Source organism: Harmonia axyridis, chromosome 1 (genome assembly GCF_914767665.1).
Source record: "Harmonia axyridis chromosome 1, icHarAxyr1.1, whole genome shotgun sequence".
NCBI lineage: Eukaryota > Metazoa > Arthropoda > Insecta > Coleoptera > Coccinellidae > Harmonia > Harmonia axyridis.
This window is the reverse complement of record NC_059501.1, coordinates 8,110,212-8,134,584: the sequence shown is the minus strand read 5'-3', so window position 1 is coordinate 8,134,584 and position 24,373 is coordinate 8,110,212. Positions and strand designations below refer to the sequence as shown.

General features: G+C 31.8%; 2 protein-coding genes across 65 annotated transcripts in view; both read right to left on the bottom strand.

Moving 5' to 3' along the window:
* Positions 1-5,702: 5,702 nt before the first annotated feature.
* Positions 5,703-16,342, bottom strand: LOC123688581. 15 transcript variants are annotated; one of them, XM_045627162.1, is made up of 17 exons: positions 16,166-16,342; positions 15,789-15,864; positions 15,521-15,565; positions 14,934-15,020; positions 13,681-13,785; positions 13,040-13,120; positions 12,472-12,504; positions 11,264-11,350; positions 10,936-10,974; positions 10,796-10,852; positions 10,497-10,565; positions 9,980-10,003; positions 6,773-6,829; positions 6,486-6,515; positions 6,338-6,403; positions 6,049-6,117; positions 5,703-5,952 (listed from the first exon to the last, which is right to left on the bottom strand). In XM_045627162.1, the coding sequence occupies exons 2-17, from the start codon at positions 15,789-15,791 to the stop codon at positions 5,941-5,943; spliced, it is 864 nt and encodes a 287-aa protein (XP_045483118.1). In that variant the 5' UTR covers positions 15,792-15,864; positions 16,166-16,342; the 3' UTR covers positions 5,703-5,940. The 15 variants fall into 15 exon arrangements, 11 of the variants coding, with proteins under 11 accessions (XP_045483118.1, XP_045483115.1, XP_045483116.1 ...); XM_045627159.1 differs by having other exon boundaries at positions 5,703-5,970; positions 13,657-13,785; positions 16,166-16,324; XM_045627160.1 differs by having other exon boundaries at positions 13,657-13,785; positions 16,166-16,324.
* A 2,264-nt stretch (positions 16,343-18,606) lies between these two features.
* LOC123688812 overlaps positions 18,607-24,373 on the bottom strand; it is a 155,937-nt gene continuing 150,170 nt past the window's right edge. For all 50 annotated transcript variants that reach the window (XM_045627497.1, XM_045627484.1, XM_045627530.1 and 47 more), the window contains 3 exons: positions 21,673-21,717; positions 19,853-19,990; positions 18,607-19,087 (listed from right to left, as the gene is read on the bottom strand). In XM_045627497.1, the coding sequence (XP_045483453.1) occupies positions 18,992-19,087; positions 19,853-19,990; positions 21,673-21,717 (279 nt within the window). In that variant the 3' untranslated portion in view covers positions 18,607-18,991. The remainder of the gene's footprint in view (positions 19,088-19,852; positions 19,991-21,672; positions 21,718-24,373) is intronic.

Below are 24,373 nucleotides of genomic sequence, written 5' to 3'. Positions count from 1 at the left end.
ACATTTCGTCAGTGTTCGTTAGATTTTGCGTGAATTTTTCCCATTTGTGTGTTTTTAGAGAGCTTATTGAGCCTCTAACAAGATTAATTGTATCCTTATATTGTGCATGGAGGCTAGCTGTGAAATTGCGTTGTAGTCTTTTTCTTAGTTTGTTTTTAATTTTAATGAGTTCCTGAATTGAGGGGGGAATTTCTAAGTGATGATTGGACGGATGGGTTATTTTATTGGTTGATTGAAAAAGGCAATTTTTAATTAAGTTGGTGAAACATTGGATGCATTTGTTTATGTCTTCCGTTGAATGAAAGAGTCAGATCTGAGTTTAAGTGTATTCACAAGAGACAAAGTGCAGAGTGTTAAAAGTGTTAAAAGACTTCAACAACATAGAGGAGTTATCCTCGACCTTAAAAATCGCCTGCAGCGGTTTAAGGACATGGATGTTGTAAAAACTTTCCAAGAATCAATGGCTTCCACATCCACGTGGAGTGAAGAAATGGACTGTGAAACGTTCATTTCTCCCAAAAAAACATCGAAGGCGCCAATCGTCAAGACTTACCCACCTAAAATTTCTAATTCTTTCGGAGTACTCGAGACCGAAAAAAATACTCACTCGAAAACCTCGAGCCCAACACCTACAATAATGAGCCCAACCAATGGACAAAAAAGATGCCCTCCCGTGATAATCACACAAAAAATAGGATCGTATACCCAGTTCCATCAAAAATTAAAAACTATTATTAAAAGCAGATATCTGATTAAATATACCAAAGAGGATATAAAAATCACTACAAAGGAAATGAGTGATTATAAAGCTCTGATATCTGCTCTCAAAAAGGAAGATATTCAGTATTTCTCCCATACCCCTAGTGATCAAGTGAAGAAGAAAATGGTCTTGAAAGCCGCTTGCTTCATGACTGAAAGTGAAATTATCCAGGAAATCACAAAGGGTGGAAAAATAAAGCAGGATGAAATCGACTGCATAAAAATGAAAGGTAAAAACCCCAATTCACGCTCCTTTCTGGTAAATATTGCAAAATCTTGCCAAATCCAAGACCTTAAAAAAATTGAAGAGATAGACCATGTCAAAATTCAATGGCAGAAATATTCGAGAAAATCCCCTGTAACACAATGTTACCGATGCCAAAAATTAGGCCATGGATCTTCCAACTGCAATAGAATTCCGAAATGCGTCAAATGCGCTAAAAACCACTTAACAAAAGACTGTGAAATCAAAGAAAAAAATAGTGAATTAATACAATGTGCTAACTGCGATGGACCACACACTGCAAACTACTCAAAATGTCCAATAATCCTAAGGTATGTTGATTCTTTAATACACAAATCGCCTCATAAATCAGAAAATATCCCCAAAATACCCGACATGAAACAATTCCCCCCTTTGAAAAAAACAAGCTACCTCCCTGTAACAAACCGAATCTCATATCTAGAGATGGCAAAAAAATCCTCCCCAAAAACCCAGCAAACCATAATAGAAACCCCAATTTCAAACCAAAATAACTTAGACGATTTTCAAACTTTAATAAAAGAGATTCAAGAACTCAATTCAATTTGCAACATTTCACAATTAATATCACTAGTCAGAGATATCAAAAACCAAATTCAAACTTGCACATCTCCATTGAATAAGATACTAATCATACAAAACCTAATTGAAAAACATGGTATTTAAGTCTCCTAAAAAAGACATAAATATAATTACTTGGAATGCTAACGGAATTTTCAATAAAATTGACGAACTGGCAATTCTATCGAATGAAATAAAAGTCGAAATAATCTGCATACAGGAATCTAGACTGAACAATAGAAAACCTCCTAAACTACCAAATTTTTACTACATAAATAAGCCGAAAACCAAATCTGGGGGGCTTATTATTTATTATAAGAAACACTTAAAACCGATTGAAATTCCAACCGTCACAGTAAATTCCGAAACCCAGGCTATTCGTTTAAATGACTTAACAATAGTAAATTACTACAACGGACATCAAAGTCCCATTGATACTAGCGAATTAGACTATATTTTCAGACTAGGCAATAGAGTTATAATAGTCGGGGACTACAATAGTCGAAGTACTACGTGGAACTGTGCAGGTAATAACAGTAACGGAACAATTCTCCGCAGATACTTAGAAAGTAACAATTTTGTGTTAAACTTTCCCAGAAATTCGTTTACCTATCATCCAGCCCATCGAGCCACTCCCTCAACCATTGATCTGATGATAACAAACAATATCCAAATATCCCAACCGTACACAATCCAGGCACTAGATTCAGATCATTTCCCGGTATTGGCTACAATTCCGAGAATTAATTCCTCAGCACTGCCAAAACCAACAGCCTCTTACTATACTAACTGGAGACTTTTCAAAAACTTAATAGATCAAAATAAAGTAAACAATTATCGCAAATCGTATCTTTAAATTTCACACAGTGCAGAATTGTACGAATTTCGCAGACTACTAACGCCCTCTATTACGTTTACCCTTCACTACATACGACACGCACCTCCGTAACAAAAATAATTTCATACCCAATCACTACTCAACTCAAAGGCGTTTTTCCCATACACCACCATCATGGTTGCCGAATTTAGCCTTTCCAAGGCCTACAGCGACCCCAACCCCTTCATATCTCACACGAAGCATCTCACTCCCGATTTGAGTCCAGAAAAGCACATTAATATAATAACGGCTCGTGGGAAAAGTAATATTAGGTTTAATATGGCCGAACACGAACATTTCTAGGGTATTACAAAAAATACGTCGTATATAGATCTAGAGACACGAGACATTAAGTAACCTGCTAGTATCGATGCACTATCATTAACATAATGGATGCGGGGTTCCGTACAGTCTGGGAAACAACCGATGGACGACATATATCCGTGTTGGTTTTTCCGCTTTCCCTCCAGCTTGAGGGAAAAATTAGACGTTGTTAATGAAAAGAGGTATGACGATGGATGGGACAGTGCAGGGGTTTGGGAGAGGGGGTAGAGGGGTGGTGTTCTTTCAAGATTAAGTGTGGTGATATAATGATTATGTTTTTGAAAGACTGTATATGGGGTGTTAGTGAATAAGTGATTCTGCATGAAAAATAATGACAGTATCCAAATTCTTCGTATTCAGACAGTTTATCTATTGCCTTCTAGTTTTTGCAAAAAAAAATTTCCAACTAAAAATTATTTTACAATAAATTGCTCGTTCAATTTGTGATGAATTATTTACTTGGATTTCAAGAGATATCTAAAAATTGTTCATTCATTGACAAGCAATTAAGAATTTTATGATCATCATTGATCTCTATTTTTTTCGAAAAAAAGTGGTTTGCCTTTGGTATATTTCGAACTAAAAATCATTTTCGAATTCCGGATTTAATTTGTGCCAAAAATGCATCCATTTTTTGTATGCAAATAAAAAATCCAGACATTAATACATTATCTTATCTTTCTAATAAGAGATAATTCATCAAAAGAATGAAAAATACCTGTTGAGATATTTAATTTTTTTTGTATAAAAACGGAGCTCCATACAAAAAAAAAACATTTTTCATAAATTGAAAGAGGAATTCCAAAATGATTTTCAGCTTGAAATTTCTTAGCCGCGTACCATTTTTGTCTGCAAAAAACATAGTTCATTACCGTATTTCTGCCCGCCTAATATAATGAACATAAAATTCTTAATTTCCTGCCATTTATTCTTATTCGAACTCGCCCTTTATAATAAGATATTTTTGATGCCCTGGGTAAAACGGCAGGATCATTTTATCATATTTCTTTGACATTAACATTTTAGGCAATTTCGCTAATTCTGAACAAATGAATTAATTGCATTTGGTATATTAATATTCCTTCCTTTTGACATGCTGGAGGTTGACAGCGGTTGATGACCACTGAAAGCAGTGGAGCTGTCTAGGAAGATGAACCAGGTAATTTGAGTTGGTCAGCAATTTTTTTTGGCAATCCTACATAAGTGTAATTCCTACTGGCTGCGTAGAATATTTGTTATTTTTTAAATCACAAAAAATGTTTATATTCGGCTTTCTTTTTCCATATAAACCTGTACTTTCTGCAAACGCTAACAAAATCAATATAACAATCTATTGGTTACCCGCTATTTATTTGATTTATTTTTTCTTTACAGATACAGAACTGTAATCCAAAGACCTGAGCATCTCAAGTCACGTGATTGCTACTGAAAATGGTAGAATTTTATTCTACATTTGAAATCATACTTATCATAATTACCTCAGCCATTTAATTTGTTTTGATCATTTCAGATACATATTTGAAATATGTTCATTTTTCACTTTTATTAGGTATATAAGAATTTTTATATTCCTTAATTGGTTTCGCCACTATCGTCTGGTCAACAGTAGATAATCCAGAAAACAGGAAAATGCAAAAAGTTTTATGAACTATACTCAGTTAAAAAAAAAAGTGGTTGTTAATTCGACCAATGCAATAAATTCTTTTCATCTCAACTGCTTCGTAAGCCTTGTGGTATTGATAATGAAACACTAAGGTTGAATCTAATAAAGATTTATGGTTTGTGATATGCCAGAAAACTGAATGATGTGATTGACTGTAGATATCATTTACCACCTTCTTGTAATAATTTTCTGGAGGAAAAAATAATAAAATCTGAATGCTTCAAAGGTTGGGTTTTCCCCTTTTTGCATGTCAAATCAAAGTTGTTTCCGTTTTTCCATTAAAATTTGCTAATTTCTCAAAAATTTTCTTGCTTCTCGTCTCCCCTTGAAAATTTCTTGCTTCTTATATCTTGGTTTGCATTTCTTTCGACAATCTCTACAAATTTTCCAAAAAAATCGCAATCAGATTCTCTGGAACTTATTCTGTGATTCAGAGGGTAATCGGCTCAGAAGAACTTATTCTTATCCATAAATAGTAATACGATTTCGACGAAATTCTACATGATCATTTGTTTTGCTACTTTCTAATTGATTTCTGAATTTCAGTTCGATAGAATCGGATGGTTCATCAATACACGAAACTCGTTTTTCAAACAACAACGAATGTAGCGTCAGAACTTAAGTATTCCTAAAGTTTATATAATAGGTAGTTAAAAAATCTTGAACAAAATTCACTTGGCCTTTGAACGATAAAAAAAAAACTACAAAAAAAAACCGTCAACTATACTGTATGAGGCAGTTATTCAGGAATTTATATTTTGCAAAATTTTTATATTCAGATCACATCGATTTATGTGCTTAAAAATGAATCTCCGCAAATCAACCGAATTTTTTCATCAATACTCAATTAAAACAAAATCCATAAGGGCATTATTTCAAGTGATTTGTCTCAAACTGGTTTAGCAATATTTCTCAATATGTATTTTTTTGCATAATATTTCTCATTTTTAAATTTTCAGATTGTATTAGCGATGATAACGCCATCTGTTCCAGAAATATGGAGCTTAAGAGTATAGAAACAGGATTCCATACAAAGGCGTCATGAGGTTTGGCTCACCCTTCCTAGGTGGCGAAAATTCACGTCTGAGTGTGTTTACCTACCATAAAACAAGAGATGGAGCTCCTACTATTGATTTCAAGTGAAGTTCTCCACAAAAATGTGATGATAAAATGAAATGCAATCATGGCACTGAAATTCAATAAATATCTACAGATGAATTGTTTTTAAATTAATTTGCTGAAAAAAAACTCATTCATAGGAGATATTCATTATATTAGATTCAAAATTAGCAATAAGTAGATATAAAACTATACAAAAAAATTATATAAAAGTTAGTTTAGGAATCAATTATAAAATATTACTGATATAAAGTAGTTATTGAGTCAACCAGAATTACAAAGCATTTCAAAAGACAACAAATAGCAATGTTCATAAAAATTTCAAACAATAAACATACAGATTGGACAACATTCCACATATCCAAGATTGATGTTTTACGACTCCAGCTGAAAATATTTCAAACTCTTTAAAAATATTGTAAGTAATCAGGTTTATAATAAAAAAAAATTTCAAATAGATCAGTCACGAAATTTTTTACATACTTCATCTAATGTGAATGTTGTTCCACCATCGCCTACATAATAAATAGATGGACTCCAAATAATCGTCTCCTAAAAAAAATTATACTTAATATGAGTACATATACTGTATTTTTTCATTAATTTCAAGATTTGAGGTTATATCGTACCAACATGACGGTGCCTAAAATATTCTTAATAGTTGGAAATTTGTTAAGTAATCAGACGTAGTCTTCTTCATGATGAAATATTTTTTTTTAGTCAAGGTCCCTATTTTATATTGAAAAAAACTTAAGTTTAAAAAGCTGCATACCTTCACGTCTGAAGATGACGGTATACTGAAATCATATTCCTTGTTATAATTGACAGAAATTATTTCCTGAAAAATCGAATATTTAATTTCAGTTCATAATTTCGAAATATTATTCAGTATGCTTTTTAAAAATATAAGGTTTACTTACGCTCATAGAAATTAAATCATTTTGCGCTTCCTGAAAAAATATTATGGAATTGAATGAAAGCAATAATAATAAGTAAATAATGAAAAAGATACAAATGTGTAAAAATGTGTAAAAATGTAACAAAATATGTGAATTTTAATATACCTTGTGATGTTCTTACCAGGTACCAGTCTTATTTCACCCTGCATGTACGATAAGACTGGTACCTGGTAAGAACATCACAACCTATATCAAAATTTTCATAATGACAAATTCAAAATGTCTTAAGGAATTAAACTACAACTTACATCGTAACCATTGAGTAGATCATCATCAATTTTGACCAATGGGTCAGGTAACTCTAACTACAATGAAGAATAATTAAATATCTAGTCTGTAATATAACATTTGATAACTGTGCATGAAGATTTTCAAATTGAATCTGGTTGAATCATTACAATTTTAAATTTTGCGAATCGGGTTCTTCATGCATGGTTATAAGAAACAGACGTTTCACATGAAACTTTTTCACTTATTATACTCATGAAAGTTTCATCAACAAAATTATACTTATATTTGGGATATTAGGAATATTAGAGGAAAGAGGTTTATGTAAATGAGGCTGAGGAACAATTATTAAATTGTGTAAATGAGGCATTCCGGAAGACTAAAATATTTTTTGGTTAGCTCTACAAGTAATAATACAACTTTGAAGACTATTCTTCATCTCTGAATTTTTTAAGAAGATTAGTAAAGGGTCGCTGTCTCCGAGTTATTATTTTTCAGTATCTATAATAACAAAAATTGACTCGGCCAGCATAATTTGATGCAAATAAGTTTCCTTTTCATCTTTACCTATTTCATTAGTTGCTTTCGTAAAAAGCATCAACAATTTTTACCCTACCTAGAATTCTAGGAAAGTATTCTTTCAGATTCTAGTGTCATTGAGTATATGTAGATTTTTTTTCAACTTCAAATCACGAATCACAATGTGATTTGTAAAATAACATTTCGGGGAAAAAACGGTAGCTTCAGCTCTCATTATAATTTCAATAAAAGTAATAATAATGAAAGAAAAACCAAAAAGCAGTTACTGTAACTATCAAATTATTAACTCAGAGGACACAGAAGCTCAGATGCTACAGAATAAATTCAGGTCTCAAGACTATACAACAGAGATTATCTGAGGACTAGGCACACCTATATAAGAGAGATTCTAGGCATTTATAGAATTCTATATTTAAAAAAAAGTTACACTCTTATATAATAAAATAATATAGTTCATCGTGGCAAAAACATACCTAATGGTATTGGCTTTGAGGCAATAAGTGATGTAGGTACTGTTAATAATAAATAGCTAAGGGGCATATTATACCTTATAACAACTTGAGTATCAATATTGTAGAAACAAAATTGTATCGATAGTCACATGGCCAATGAAGATGGAATACCAACACGTGGCTGCTCAATTCAAAACGATGTTAGAGATTTCTTCTTACAAATCGCCAATTTTTCAAGGATTTTCACATAATTTCTTTCAACAATAATCTACATGCAATAGAGGATATATTTTAATTTTCGAATGAAACAAAATTGGCAATTATTCGTTTTCGGCAAAAAATTGATGATATGTACTCTGTACACCGCACTCATAAATTTTTGAAATATTCTTTAAAAAAACCTACCGAAAATCATCACAGAACATGTAAAACTATAATTTCGTGAAAGTCGTCATATAGTGCTAACCTCTACTTATTTGCTTCGAAAAAAGGAATAAGATGAAGTGAATGTACAACTTCGTATACCGTACAAAGTTTGGTCATTGCAGGAGCGCCAGAGGGGAAATGAGTGGGTACCAAAGTTTTGGTGATACGCGAAAAACCATGTGGTGGTAATCCGTCTTAAGTGCCTATATTTCATACATTCTACATATTGACGAATGCAATTGGAACGGAAGTGGCAAACTTTGATCAAGAGGTCAATCCTGACACTGTTTCAAGAGAAAAAGTTTCCATGAGCGTATAGGTCTAAAAATGTCTGAAAGTGGTTTGTATAATATGTAAGTAGGAGAAACTTAATGGATTGTCAGCAAATTTGCTGGATGCTCATTAACCCTCATATTTTCTATTATATCCTATATCAACAAATTGTGATTTCTGTCATGATCATAAATACTATTGATCTTATGTACCTCAGGTGCAACTTCAGCATATTTAATATTATTCTATAGATGCCTAGAAAGCCATTTGTAGGTGTTACATACTAAAATTTTAGCAAAAGATTCTTCTTGTAGGTGTGCCTAGATCTCAGAAAGTTGTTTTGGTTATGACAACTAAATAAGAGTTGGTTATCGCAAATCATAGATCACGTACCATTGACAGATACACCCAGATGGGGGTTGACGATTTTGATATCCACCTAATCCAATTCCTTCTTATAGATGCAACCTTGCAATCTATGATGTTTGGTAAGGGTGCCTTCTAATGCTTCGGCCAAAATCATATGGATAAGCATTTCCGCGTAAAACTGCTGGCTTACACAGTTTATCGTCCTGAATTTATCGGCCAGGTTCAAGGCCATATGCTTGAAACGATCGTCTTTCGAGAAAGGACCTAGCTTGTCCGTCCTGACGCTAGAATCGTTAGATCTTTTGGCCTCAAGTTTATTCGACGACATGTAGGAAAAAGCATCGTAATCAGCTGAAGCGGGCCGACGTTGGTAACCCTTCTGTATAGTCACGTGACGCGGATCCTGCAATATTTTTGATCAGTTCATAATCTTCATTAAGTACCGTTATAATTTATAACATTGACTTGTTAAAGTGACGTGACTAGATCTTTCCTAAATTGGTAAACACGCCACTGGACCACTGGTTAGTTATGAGGTTTCCTACAGTTCATAGACGATACTGCCATCTACTTTATCAATCACAAGGTGTTAATTATTTCGAATGATGTAGAATCACGAATAACTCTCATACGAAATTTCATAGTTAGCCAAGAATGCTGAATCAAAATTGATACCTGGTACTTCCAGAAAATCGTATAGAGAACTCTATACACGATTTTTCTCCTTCTGTTCATAAGAAGGAAAAGTTATAATACGGAAAGAAAAAAAATTCAAATGAAAAATTTTACTTGATTTTGTTACCTAGCTAACTTCAAACTACAGTCAGTTCTAATCTTAAGGGTGCACATGCTCTGTTGTTTAGAGAACAAGGGTTGAAATAAGCGTTAGAGGGTATGATTTTGTAAGGCTCGATTAACCTAATATATCTAGTGAAATATCATTTTCTCGTAGATTCTCGGTCAGAAAAAAAAATCCTAATGAATTTGTATATATATCTTTCTTTCTTCTTTCTTTCTATATCGTTAGTGGGTTCCTCAAAAATGAAAGAAAAATAGAAGTATATAGGGTGTTGAATGAATAGAGGAGATATAATTGTGCAAAAAATTTCATGTGAAAGTCTTCGAATGGAGACAATTCATAATCAAAATGTCAAAGAATGTCCTCACCAATCCATTCCACAATCGCCCCATCTAGGAAAAGAGAACCTGTTAGTATCTTTTCACAATAAATTTAACCTGTTTACATCTTTTCATAAAAAAATTTATAATGAATTGAAGGATTTTCAGACTATGCTGGCAATGATTTGTTTAGTAGGAACAAAAAAATGAATAGCTTATTCTACACACATCATGCAAGAATTCAAGGAATTTCCATTTACAATTTCACTGCTATTTTCCAAATTACTGAGTTATAGAAGTGAAGACTTTTTTATAGCTATTTCACAATAGGACTTTTTTGTCTATATTTTGACGTTCATTTTCATGTAGATTTCGCGTATATTCGACTCAAATTGGATGATTTTTATACTATTATTTTATACATTATTTTATATTGTTGAAAGAGCGCTCAAAAAAACCCAGTTACTCATGTTTACTCCCTAACGAAGGTTGCTTCATCGTCAGAAGTATCTTTTACTATTCCTACTATGATTTTCATTTGATTTGTCTAAGATTTTCCACTCACCGAAGATATGACTGTTGCCATCGTACTTGCAGTTTCACTAGAGGTATTCCCAAGTTCTATCGATGCAGTCTGGAGGAAGAAAAATATTATCGAAAGGTGAGAGGAATATGATCAATAACAACTTAACTATACTGACATTGAAATGATCACAAAAAAAAATTTCGATTGACATTTCTTTCAATTATTGTAGTCCTTTAAAAAATTTCAAAATTTTGTTTTCAGATACCAATCATGGAGGATTAAAATTTAAAGAGGATGTCACAATTGAATGTAAATATTTAAAGTCTCTTCATACTCACCGAACAGAACTCATTTGAAGATGGCGAAATTTCTTGATTCAGATCTCTTCTTAAAATCTGCAATAATAAACATACTTAACAAAATTATCTCATTTTATTATGGATATTGAGAATTACAATATTCAATCGATTTATCTTACCTTTGAGGGTGATACGATTTCTTGGTTGGCACAAGAACCCTGAAAAATATCAGCTATTAGAAAAACTCATAAAATAAAATATGTCTACTATACGATATTAGTAGTGATTCTATGAACACAATAATGTCTATACTATGAATTCTTCTGAAATTTTTTTCAGTTGGTGCTCACAAATATGGGCACTGAAAATGATGAAACATTTTAAAAACACGAATGACCTAAAAAATGTCGATGAATAATAGGCAATGGTGCCTTTATAACCATTTCAAATTCCTATTGAAAAACCTTTCACATCGGTTTGGTACAATATGAAATTGAAAAAACTCACCGGCTTCCTTTTTGGTGAAACACGTGGTCTTGCACCAGTGTTCCTTGGACTGGGAAGTTCAGCAAGTTCAGAAGGATTTTCAATTGTCTGAAAAAATATTCATCATCAAAAACAGTGCAATAACAAGAAAGGTTCTAAAAAGGTTTTAAGAGGTTGGTAACGTTATCAATGTTAACATTAGCAACGTTTATCTGACTCAATAAATTCTTCAAATTCTTGATATATTTTTTTTTATTGAGCTATATGAATTTGTAGTTTTCATTTCGATTTGTAGATATACAGGATGTAATAATAATAATGAATAAGTATGATAGACTTCAGGGGTTGATTCTGCATGACAAAAATAATGACGTTTCTTCGCAAATGCTTCGTATTTCAAGATACAGGGTATTTCAAGATACAGGGTATTGAAAAAGAGCATTTTGAGTTATCGCAGCCTACCACTTGAAAACTGATTACTGAGCATGCTAGGCGGTTCTTAAAATTTGAAACTCTGTGGTACTCAGAATAAGAGAGAAAGGCCAAACATATGTTATATATTTGAAATCAGGGGAAAAAGAGCTATTCAAATATAGAAAAATTTACAGGGTGTTCCATTTGAAAAAATGAAGTTGCTATCAATATGTGGCCCACTCTGTATATATTTCGTTTTGTGAAATCATTTTAAAAAACATTAGTCGATTTCGTGAAACTTTTGTGGAAAACATTTTTTTGTACCTCTTTCAGTAACAAAGTTAAAGGGGGGGTCAAATTATAGTGAAAAACCCGGTACTGACCAAGCATAAAAGTTTTTTTAAAAGACACCCCATACGAAAGTAAACATACTCTTCGAGTACTTACTATGGATGTGAACGTAAATTTTTCTCTTCAGTTCATTATTCTCTCTTTCAACTCAAATTACCTTGAGGCGTGAAGAAAAAAATAAAAATATTTTGTAATGAATTCTTGTTGAAAATTAAGATAAATTTTTGGACTATTTTCTCGTGGTTTTTTTCGAGGTCGTATCTCATTGGCTTGTTCCAGGCAACTAGGAAAGCTAACGTCTCTTGTGCTATTCAAATAAATTTATTCAATTACAATAAATTGTTTTTCGTCCATATACAGCCAAATGAATTCCGTTATCGATATCTACATTCCAAAAGTGCGCGAAGTAGGGAGTCCAAAGATAGATTTCTTGCAATCGCTAAAATACGTTCAAAAAAACTTACACTTTGATTTCCAGAAGCCAGATCGATCTGTTCCTGAAACAAATTTATGACATGAGCATCAAATGTTTTTATAACCTAAATAATTTTAATGGCAATAATTTGCATTATTGTTTGATATTAATTATGTCATTTATATTCATTGGGTTATGTTGTTTAATCATGGAAATATACACGCTTTAACAACGTTTAGAAATTGTTTTACCAACATCAGTACTCATTTGTTCATGCTGCAGAAATTGAAAAAGAATTCTTGGACGACATAGGTCATTCCATCGATCACTATTCATCGTATTATAGACAAATTTGAAAGTGAGTTCTCTTTACACGATACTAGAGTACCCAAATACTGAGCCTTACTTGCAACCACTTTCAAATTTATCTAGCATACGAAGAATAATGAATCGATTAACTTAAACGTTGAAAGGTTGTTGAAGCGTGAATCTATCCTTGATCAAATGACCTAACCTATGGAACACAAATGACATAAGAATTGTAAAAAATAATACAAAGTGTCGCCATTGAAAAAATTTTTAATCAAATAATTCCTATTGTATGAACCTTAACTTACAGTAGGATTTAATGGTAGAGCAAAAGCTGCTGGAATATTTTTCCTTGTTGGGGAAGGCACAACACCTTTACCTTGAGTATTCTGAAACAAAAATCGATTTTCAGTGATTTTGAATAATCACGAAATTTATTTTAGAAATTCACTCCTAAAGGAGAATCTTAGACATAACAGTCGTTACTTTTCCAAATAATGATCCTCTCAACTGTTGAATTCAGAACTATTTCTAAACTAATTTCATATTGATCAGTTTCTCAAGAGAAACAAAAAACAAACAAATAAACATAAGAAAGTGTAGAAAACAATGGGACTTTTGCGAGCTAGTTTTTATTCATATCTAGAGAATTTTTCTTTGCATATTGATTTTTGCTACAAAATAATCAGGAAATTCAAGCTTCTGAAGAAAAATTTGAAGTGTCAACTTCCTGATCTGCGAAATATAAACATGAAAAATTCACTTCACCTCATCATGTATGTTATTATACATTTTTCGAAACTGTTTTATGTTCAAGAGTCAAAACAGACAGACAGATTTGATAGGTTTTCAATACAGTTTAAGTTTAAAATATGGCGTTAAAATCCTAATTCAGTAAATACTAAATTTTCGCAATTATACTTGCAAATGAATCAGATGTAGAAGTTACTTTTTCATCATCCCCTTTTGGTTCTTCTGTTTTTATGGGGAGACCTTGTAGAGCTTGTCTAAGAATGGAAGTAGTTGGACCTGTTGTAAGACCTCTGGTTCCTTTCTGCAATATAAAATAATATAATTAAAATATTGTTTATTATAAGACTTAATAAAAATAATAATAAGATTTATTTAGCACCTGGCTAGTACAAAAAATAGAAAATCAACACAACAATGATATAATCAGTCACATTTCTCTGAAGTGGCCATTCAATCTTCCGCAGAATGCACCCAAAGATGGTACCGTCTTAATTTCTTCTGGGAGTCCATTATACAAACGAACACCCTCATAGAACAAGGACTTCTGTAAAGAAGTTGTTCTCACTGTGCAGATATTGAAGTTTTTTGCTGACCTAATATTGTAGTCATAAAAATTTCCTCTTCTTTCTAAGAAATCTTTCAGATATCGTGGTATAGTATATCCAAAGTAACTTGGAGGAAGATGAATATTTCAATTATACAAGATTTGTCCAAGTTTCCAGAAATTCCTCTGAGCCCAGTGAATTTATTGCCTAACAATACTTTTAGATAAACCCCGGTATTTTGTAGATCGCGGTATCCACTTCAAAGGGACATCTATGGCCAAGAGTTTTTATGGAATAGTTCAAGTGACTTTGAATAAACTATACAAGATCATGCTCTATCTTGTGAATTAGGGTTAGATTGGCCTTCTTGATATTTTTTCCACAGGTAACCAGTTCAATTAATTATGCATGACTACTACAGTTGTGAGCTTACTACATCTTAGGATTATTCTCATGGATTTATTCTGTTGAACTTGAAGTCTACTTATATCTCCTTGTGTACATGATATCAGCAGTGCAGAACAATAATTAAAATGGGGCATAATGATTGTATTGAAGACCTGTCTCCTGGTTCACTCCGACAAAAAGGCAGAAATACGAGCAAAAAATGAATTCTTCTTCCCTAATTTCCTGCACATATGTATAGTCAATGTGCAGAGAAAAACTCAATTGCGGATCCAATAGAACACCCAGATATTTAATCTCTGAGACATAATCTATATTCGCTTGATACTTTCTATAATAATTTTTTGTTATCTTTCATCTCATTTAGTCGTTCACACGAACTTTTCAGTGAATAGGATTTCAAACGATTATTGTGAACATATTAAGGAGAATTCACACTATAATTAGTAGATGTGGTTTTCTTGATTGAAAACAAACCTGTCAAATATGACCTACTCACATTTTCTTCTTCAGTCGACGAGTTTCCAGAATCATCAGTCGGTCCAGCTGGTTTACCCTCGTTGGATTTTGAACCAGAACCGGAAAGCTGTAAATTCAACACCATGGTTAATTATTTGCTTATAGCTAATATTTAGATTCTAGGCAAAACGTAAGCTATGAACATTTCATGGGAGCTTTCATTGTTATTACGGAAATAACATAAGACATGAAGATGATTGAAGGAATTGAAAGCAGACTAACCAATGAAATAATATACATAAAATAAATGAATTATTATTAGTTTCAAAAGGACCAAACCTCCCGATTATTTATAGGAAAAGCTGAACTTCGAATATGATTTTAATAATTAAGTAGCAAAAGTTCATTCTATAATGTAATCATCGGGTAATCTCCAATTCAGTGTATTGATTTATCTTAGTGGTGTGTTTTACAAAACTTTTATCCACCCATGAACCTGTTGATTGTTGTTGGAAATATATAGTGGACTGTAACTGAACACATCTAATCTCATATGATAATGACAACAACAATAATAAAAGTTTTGTGAAACGATGTTTTTTTTATCACATATTTATTTGAACATACCCTAGCAAGCTTCTTCTTTTCTACAGGTTTATTTTGCTGGGGATTCTGAAAGGAAATGATGCAATTAAAAATCTGGGTAGATGAACACCTGTTTACTTTCAAAAAAGTTTTTATTCTTTAGTTGGGCCGGTATGATACAATTCGCTAGAGCTCACTTTACATTAGATACTAGAGTTTAGTCAGAGAAAAAACTGGTATTTTTGAAATCAATAATCGATTAGACAGTATTGAGTAGGTACAAACCAAATATGCAAAAAATTTAACTTACCATTTTCGATTATAATTTTTTATTTTCAATGTGTTGATTTGCCGATCGATATCTGTTTCTAGGTTAGTTGTTTCAACTGAAAAATAATTGTTTATTCTATTTAAACATTAGGTAAACTTTGTAGAAGAAAGCATAATTTATGATATCTGAATTTAATCCTCAATATTACTAATTTAGTAGCTATGTGTTATTACAATGAAATTATCATTCTTTCAAAACTTATTCGAAATAATTTAACGAATATAAAAGGGAGATATTCGATTTTTTTCAATGAGCAACAATGAACTTTTTCAAAAATTTTCTGAATATATTCTACAAAAATATGTCAGGAAATTTGACCTAATAAAAAAACTAATAAAAATTGCAAAATGCATCACCTCTTTAAAATCACACAGAAACACAAACAATAATTTAACAAGAACGTTAACAACGGATTAAAATCACTAAAATAATTGAATCAAATATTCATTGTTTTCCTTCAACGGAAAGGAGTGAACTACTCTCTAAAAGCATCAGACTAGATGAAAAACTTGCACGAGATAAGAAATAAACGTTGTCTGACAAGATTTTTTGAAACTTGTATGCTACTGTATGGATAAAAAAAATATTTCATATGACCCGTGAATATAACCGATCGAATATCAATTTAAGACAATGAAATATGAAGTATTGGCATGAAAAAATTTTTAACTATCCAAGAAGTAGCTTTCCAGGGATGTTGTCGCATTAGAGTCGTGAAAGAAGTTTTGAATTCTTAGCATTACTTCTTTTCTATTCATATTCTATTTTATTGAAGTCTATCCAAGGTTTGGAGAGGCTTAGCATTTTTATGTATAATTCAGGAAATCCTGAATTTCTATATATCTAACTTTTTTTCGCCAATACTTTGTATTTCAAGATACGGGGTGTTGAAGTATTTTGAAGAAACATACTATATTTTTATTGTTCTTAAATTTTGATAGAAAAAATTGCTCCGTCATTGAGATATTTCAAAATAAAACTCATTTTGAATTTCAATTTAAATTAATTAATAATTCAATCAAGAATAGAAAAATACATGTTGAGATGTTTCATTTTTTCAATAAAAACGGTGCCCTATACGAAAAAAGACATGAGTGAGAGAGGGAGTTTTATTGATGGCCATCGACCTGAGGTCCTTCAGCCTAGTATGAGATATTTTTTGGACAAATGGAACTAGGAATTCATAAAATATTTTCAGCTTGAAATATCTTATTGCGTAATATTTTTTCTTTGAAAAAAAGAGATCCTTGAGGGCTTGTCAATAAATGTGCAAAAAGTAAACCAAATTTCAATTGAACAACTCGGCTACTTTGAGAGCAATAAATGAATAGACAGTTTTCAAGATAAATTTCAAACGTCGTAATACGAAGCATTTGCGAGCTAAAATTATATAGCAACCCCACATTATTTTTTCGCACTTATTCACAATACAGTGTATAGACTATAGAGCGTGTTGCCCGTATATAGAAATTTTTGGGAGATAGAGACATGAGATAAGTCAGAAGATTGACTGAATTATAGGAATGATGGAGGAGGAAGTTTAATTTTATCACTCAGTTGCATTTTGCTTTCTTCAAAAATAGGAAATTGCAATTACTGATGTTTTATTTTTCCACTTTTCCACTTTCCAAATTTTCTTGAAACCATTAATATGCCATAAACAGGTTTGCTCTAGCAGCTCAGTATATATTTTTCGTGCTACAGAGTTATTTTCAAATTTTTCCATTTTAGGACATCGACTATTTCGAAATGGATTGAAAAAATTAAACAGAGTATTTCTGGATATTTTTACATAGACATACTAATTTTTTTCCAGCTGCCACAATTTTTGAGATATTATTATAACTCTACTTATTTGAACGGAACACTATATCTTTTGTTCAGTTTTGTTTCACTCGTTCTGAAAATATGTCACTTGAGTAGCCATCAGAATCAAGGTAACGCTTGAAATAAAATATATTATAAACTTTTAAAATATATATTGCAGACATAATGGTCATCGAACACTGTTTGTAGTAATTTATGTTTTAATTTTAATCATTTACTTCTTTTCTTCTTGAGTTATTCCTTTCAATAAACGAATGAAACATTTCATATTTGCGATGGTAAAAAAATCTTTGTCTAATTTATTCAAGGAACTGCAATTATCAAATTTATTCAGGTATTATTACACAGATTTATCTGGATGATACTCCTAAGCTAAGCTTGTGTTATGCAGCTTAATTCAAATAATTACCCCTCACAATTAGTATTACCATTTAACTGGTATTACTTGAATAAAAACATTTTAAAAATTCTAAGTTGTTCAATTCAAAATCAGCCATATGGCGTTCAATCCTTTTTTAGAAGCATTTCATAACAGAAAATAATGTAGGTAATCAAGACATATATCAGTACTTCACTTAAATTTTTCCGTCTTTAATAGATTCGAAGTGATGGAAGTTGAAGAATTGGCTTTTGAATTCATGATGAAATCATGCGGCGTATTTTTTTGATTAATCTACATAAAAAATTTCATGATATATTCCTTATTTGAACAAGCACGTTAAAGCTTCTGATTTCCAGTCATTGTTATTCCTATGTTCTTATTTTATTTATTATTCACATTCATTTTACTTCAATTATATAAGAGTAAGACTTTTGTATGATATACCGAAAAATATATTTATTTTAACTGACTCTTAATACTGAAATAGTTGTTTCTATTGAAATTTGTTATTTCGTTGATACAAAGATGTATTTAGAAATTTTACCACAGAAAAAAAAATTGAAATTTATTGAAAGAAAAAGAGGTTGGTAAAATATCAACGATTAATTTCTGCATTTTAATACCTGCTAGATATTCAGTCTTGATGTCATTAACAATAATCATCAGTAATATTATAACAAAAAAAAATACAAACATATCACAACAAACATTATTTGAAATATCATTTGATATAATTAACAATCATTAACAATAAGTATATAAAATTCAACAGAAATAATTCAAGGTAATTATATTGTAAACTAGCTGAACCATCAGAAGGAGTCAATTTAATTCGAAATAATTCAGTAGTTTCAAAGAAGGTTCTTCGCGAAAATTTTTGGAATCGAACATCGGAGACAACTATGTGAACTAGCTGGATGGGATGAAGCTATGGCCATCAGAAAATTCTCTTGTTCTATAGTGGAAATGGTTCCTAGAAATTACCTGGATTTTCTTTATTGTCACAGGATCGCTCATGCTCAGGTTTATCGTGAATTTTGAAGAACGCATTACAAAATTGGCAGCGTATCTGAAATAAAAATTATCGATTCAGTTTTATGATTCATCGAGAAAAAAATCGTGTTAGAAATAAATCTCTTTTTCCCCTATAAATTGGTCGGTGTCCCAATATTTGTAATCATACAAACACAAACTGGCACAAAAATTTTATGAAGTAGATATACAAGTGGTGAGTTGGTAAATTCAGTAATTTTGTTGAACCATAAGGCACTGATGAGAAAAAATTGTATTATTAAATTCAAAAATTCCGAAACGGACGTCTGTCTTCATGTTAATTTAGTTATTCAATTTGTTAACCGTTTACTCAATTTGTACAGTTTAGTTATTTCGTATTTTTTTTTGGTTGTTTAATTAAATCATAAAGATATATTATTGTGAAGGAATAGACACAAAGTTGTAAGTTTTTCGATATTTATGTTGTTAAAATTCCTAGAGCACGTGTACGCGGAATTTATCGCCAGCTAAGTGAATATGAAAGAGGTAATTTCATAATATGAAAAATATCGGGGGTGATTCTATTTTATTGGGACACCCTGCCATTACGAGATATGAAAACTCCACCTTAAAATTCAATTCTTCTAGCAATATCTTCGTTACTTTCAGTATACATTGCGTAAAGACGAACAGACATAATTGATTTTGACCTCGAACTTTATCAATGTATCTTAAATAGGGTTGGGACTTTTTCGCCCATTTGGTATTAGGATATGCGAAGTTTAACCCAATCATTTGAGACCATTCTCGGCACAAAATTCGAAAATTACAGATAACTCACCTCATTTAACTTTAAGTCGCTGATTTTCTTCTTGCTTAATCGACCTCTTCCGACTATTTTATATTTATCTTGGGGATCTGAGGGTTCTGAGTAGGCTCTGGATCTACTAGTGCAGGGCTCTGAATCAGTTTGCTGGCGCTAGGATAAAGAAATTTATCATTAATCATTCATCTAGTGATTGTAAACAATGCCTTTTATGTGAAATTTTCGACGGATATTTCATTTTTTTGGTCAAAGTTAGTGATTCAGAAAGACTTCCATCCTGTATAGAAGAAGCAGTGTCGGTTATTGGGTCTGTCTGAATTCTTGTCCGAAGATATGCGTTACGTAATGGAATTTGAGTTATGTAATGAGTTTCATTTGGTTACGCAAATGCAGCAAAATCAGTGGTCTAATATCTTCAAAAGGAAGCAGTTGTACCTACATATAGGGTGTTTTTTTCGAGTAATATAACTTTATGTTGGCATTTCTGATCAAGATGACGACCGATTTAACAGCTGTCAAGTGATTTATTCTCAGTTTGATTTCGCAATTTATCACGAATAGACTCACGCCTGAACAACACTTGCAAACAGTGCAATTTTGTTTCGAAAATAATGGTTCTGTGCGGAATACGTATCGCGCAATACGTCCATTAGCGATGAAGCGCACTTCTGTTTGAATGACTACGTCAACAAACAAAACTGCCACATTTGGATTGAAGCTAATCTTCAAGTGTATGTCGAAACACCATTACATCCAGAAAAACTGACTGTTTGGTGCGCTTTATGGGCTGGTGGAATCATTGGTCCGTACTTCTTCTAAATCGATGATGACCAGAACGTTACAGTCAATGGTGATCGGTATAGAGACATGATTACTAACTTTTTCATTCCTGAATTGAACAACCATGATGTCCAGGAGCTGTGGTTCCAACAAGACGGCGCAACATGTCACACAGCTCGTGCCACAATCGATTTATTGAAAGACTCCGTTGGTGACCGCCTAATTTCACGTTTTGGATCTGTGAATTGGCCTCCAAGATCTTGTGATTCAACACCGCTAGACTACTTTCTGAGGTGCTATGTAAAGTCATTGGTCTATGCGGATAAGCCACAAACCCTCGACCATTTGGAAGACAACATTCGCCGTGTTATTGCCGATATACGGCCACAAATGTTGGAAAAAGTCATCGAAAATTGGACGTCCAGATTGCCGAGCCAGTCGTGGCGGTCATATGCCAAAAATCATATTTAAAATGTAATGCCACAAGATTAACTTGCGGATAAATAAAATTCATGTCAATCGAATAATCCATCGTTGTTTCATTGCAATTTAAAGTTCTATAGCTCTAAAAAAAAACACCCTTTATTTAGATTATCTCAGGACAACTGATATCAACTAAGAAATTTTCAGTTCAGTTCCAGCAAATTGTGTTCATTATAAGTAGTCGTAGCTAAAACGTTCTGTCATAATGCTTCATTAATTTCATATTATTGAACACACGAATGCGTGCTTACAACTCGTGCTACGCAATCGTTTGCAACTTATACACTCGTATAGTAATGATGCCTTTAGCCCAATGGTATATTATAGTGAATAACTTAGTATTATTCTTTGTTTTTTTTCTCTCTTTTACTGATGATCAAATAAATGTTGTTGAAATTATAGAAAAAAACTCTTTTTATATTATTTTTTATTTATTTATTGAAATGGGAAAGTTGAGAGTTTAAGAGTAGCTTTAGCTAATCATCGCCTTTTCAGGGCAAATATATGTACATTCGTCGAATAAAGTCGATTTAATATTATTATCATTATTAATATTCACATTCCGTACTTACCCATGATTCTTGATTTACTTGAGGTAGTGATGATCTTCGATCTGCCTGAAAAATACATCGAATGTGATATAGAATTTCAATGCTCATCACGGGCGTAGCCAGGTTTCAGTTTCGAGGGGGGGGGGTTTCAGACAAAGGCGTATACAGAAGGAATAATGGGGGAAATAAGAATTTTTTCATAGAAATAAATGAATGTTTGGATTGTGCCTACATGTACATGGTATAGCAAAAATATCAAACTCATTCTCTGTATATGCACTGGTTCAAGAAAATGAAGCGAATAAAAGTACTTGACATAACCATAATCATATTTATTATAAAATATATATTTAACCATATAAAAAAACAAAAAAGAACAAGAACATTTGATTTTATTTACATATTATAAAAAATGTCTTCTGTTTTTCTTTTTCAAAAATTAATCAACTTCATGAGAGCCAACCCATTCAGTCTATTTTCACTAGTTTGATTTCTCAAGTATGTATTGAGAAAAAAAAACATTTTCAAAATCACTTTTTGAAATTTAGTTTATTCCTTCATATCGATTCCTATGAATATATTTAGGAAATAAATACCATCGTAGTATTTATTCAATAGAAAATTTATATGGAAAAAACCGACAAAACATGAAAATTTTCACCTTTTTTGCATTTTTTCAATGTTTTATCATGAAATTTTGGTAGCAAACCTCAGATTCGAATTCTGTACCTCATCAACAAAGAAAATAAATCGATGAAAAACAGGGTAACACCCTGTAGTTTGTTACATGTTTAGATTAATAAAAATGTATAAAAATAAGGAATAATTTCTTGCATATTCTGTCTGCAAGATCACAAGTACCAAACATGTTTGGAAACAGCTCATTTTTATTGATCTAAAAATGTAACAAACTACATGGTGTTACATTCAAACCAATTGCCGCTAGACAATAAGTATTTTTGATAATATTGTTAATTCAACTAATAAAGTATGTTACGCGTTACTTTATGAGCACACACAAAACTATTGTATTTTTGACCACCCTCTACTAATTGGAATCAACATGTGATACATTTTTGGAATCAGCTCAGCTAGAGTAATCGGAAAATTGGGACAAAATGGGGTGTTCCATTTGAAAAAATGACGGTGACGTCATTATTCAACAGTAATTCACGCTGTATATTAGATTATTATTTTAAAATATGGTAAATTAAAATAAAAAATCGACGTGTTTCAGGATTATTTCTTAAAACGGTCTGTTTAGCAAAAAATTAATTTGTTCCATACTTCACGGACACAGTGTATATACTCCTGTTAACTTGGCTTTTCGTTTTAATAAATTTTGACATCTTAAATATTTCGGGGGGGTTTGAACCCCCCCCCCCTGGCTACGCCCGTGATGCTCATCACATAAAATAAGAACCACAAAACAAAAATATAACCAAAAAGAATGCTATAAGGATTTCATTAGAGCACTGTTTCTAGTAATGTAATGAACTCATTACGGTACTGAAATAGAGGGAGAGATATTTACAGTCCATTCAGGAATTATTGACATCCCGGGTGGCTTTGGAAAATCGAAATTAAGTTGGTACTGGCTCATTCAGTAACATTTTGAATTGCAGATTTCGGGTTGGCATTGGAAATGTCATTGACAGGAGGTTAGATTTCAGTTTGTTTGTGTTATTGGTTTTGATCGAAGAGATTTTGAAACTTAAAAGTTGTATCAATTTCAAACACACATTGATTAGTTTATTTGAGTATTTCTCACAGTACTGTTTGAAAAAAGAAGAAGGCAAGTCATTACAACCTGGATTATTAGTGGAAGAAAACCTGTGCAATACGATTTCACCTTCAAAGAATCATTGAATGATTTGATTGTTACCAGAAGCTGAGCCAAAAGCAACCAATATATCAGCCTGGATGAAATTTGACCAAAAAGCATCTGGATTTTAATCAATCGAAGACAACATTACATAAACTTAATTGGTTACAAGTTCAAAACAGTTAAAAAAAGGAAAATTCTTCTTTTTATGGTGAATACGGAGAATATTTGCAACAAAATGTGAAATTCATTTATCTGGAGGAAACTTGGTCATTTGAAAATGCCAGCATTATTCAACAGTGGACTCTAGAAAGAAAACAAAATGTTTTTCTAGTATATTCAAGGGTAAAAGTAGGAGCACTATTTTGAATGCTGGATATTTGGATTTTTACCTGGATGTTTTGTTTTGACAGTGGTGATCATGAGGATTATATAAATCTATGAAGAGAGAATTATTTTATAATTGGATTGCTAAACAAAGTCCTGGCATTGCATCTATAGTTTATTTATATTCTATATTGAAATTAAGTATTGTTATATCTGTTTTTTGTTCTTCAATGAGTAATCCAAAAATCTAATAAATTCCAATTGCTTTATAGAATTTTTACTGAGTATTTAATCGAAAAATATATTCAGAAGAGTAACTTCAATAATTTCTTCACCTCTTACCCACTTGAAGATAATAATAGAATGCAATAAAATTTTAAAATTCACAAATTAAGAATAATTTCATGCAAAAATGCTTTTAGTGAGTGAGTTAAAGCTGTTATGGGCAAAATAATTCATGTAATTTAATAGAAACTAGTATAAAAGCATTTCAATAAAAAACAGAAAACTCAAGTAAAAATAGTACCTATATTTTTCATACAAGTTTAATCAATCATTCATGTCATGAAC

What these genes read in the sequence shown, in the direction of transcription:
- LOC123688581 (XM_045627159.1), bottom strand. An exon ending in CTTCTACATCTGATTCATTT is followed by an intron (nt 13,121 to 13,656) that starts GCAAGTATAATT and finishes TTTTTGTTTCAG; the next exon opens with AATACTCAAGGTAAAGGTGT. An exon ending in TGGCAACAGTCATATCTTCG is followed by an intron (nt 10,004 to 10,496) that starts GTGAGTGGAAAA and finishes CTCTTTTCCTAG; the next exon opens with ATGGGGCGATTGTGGAATGG.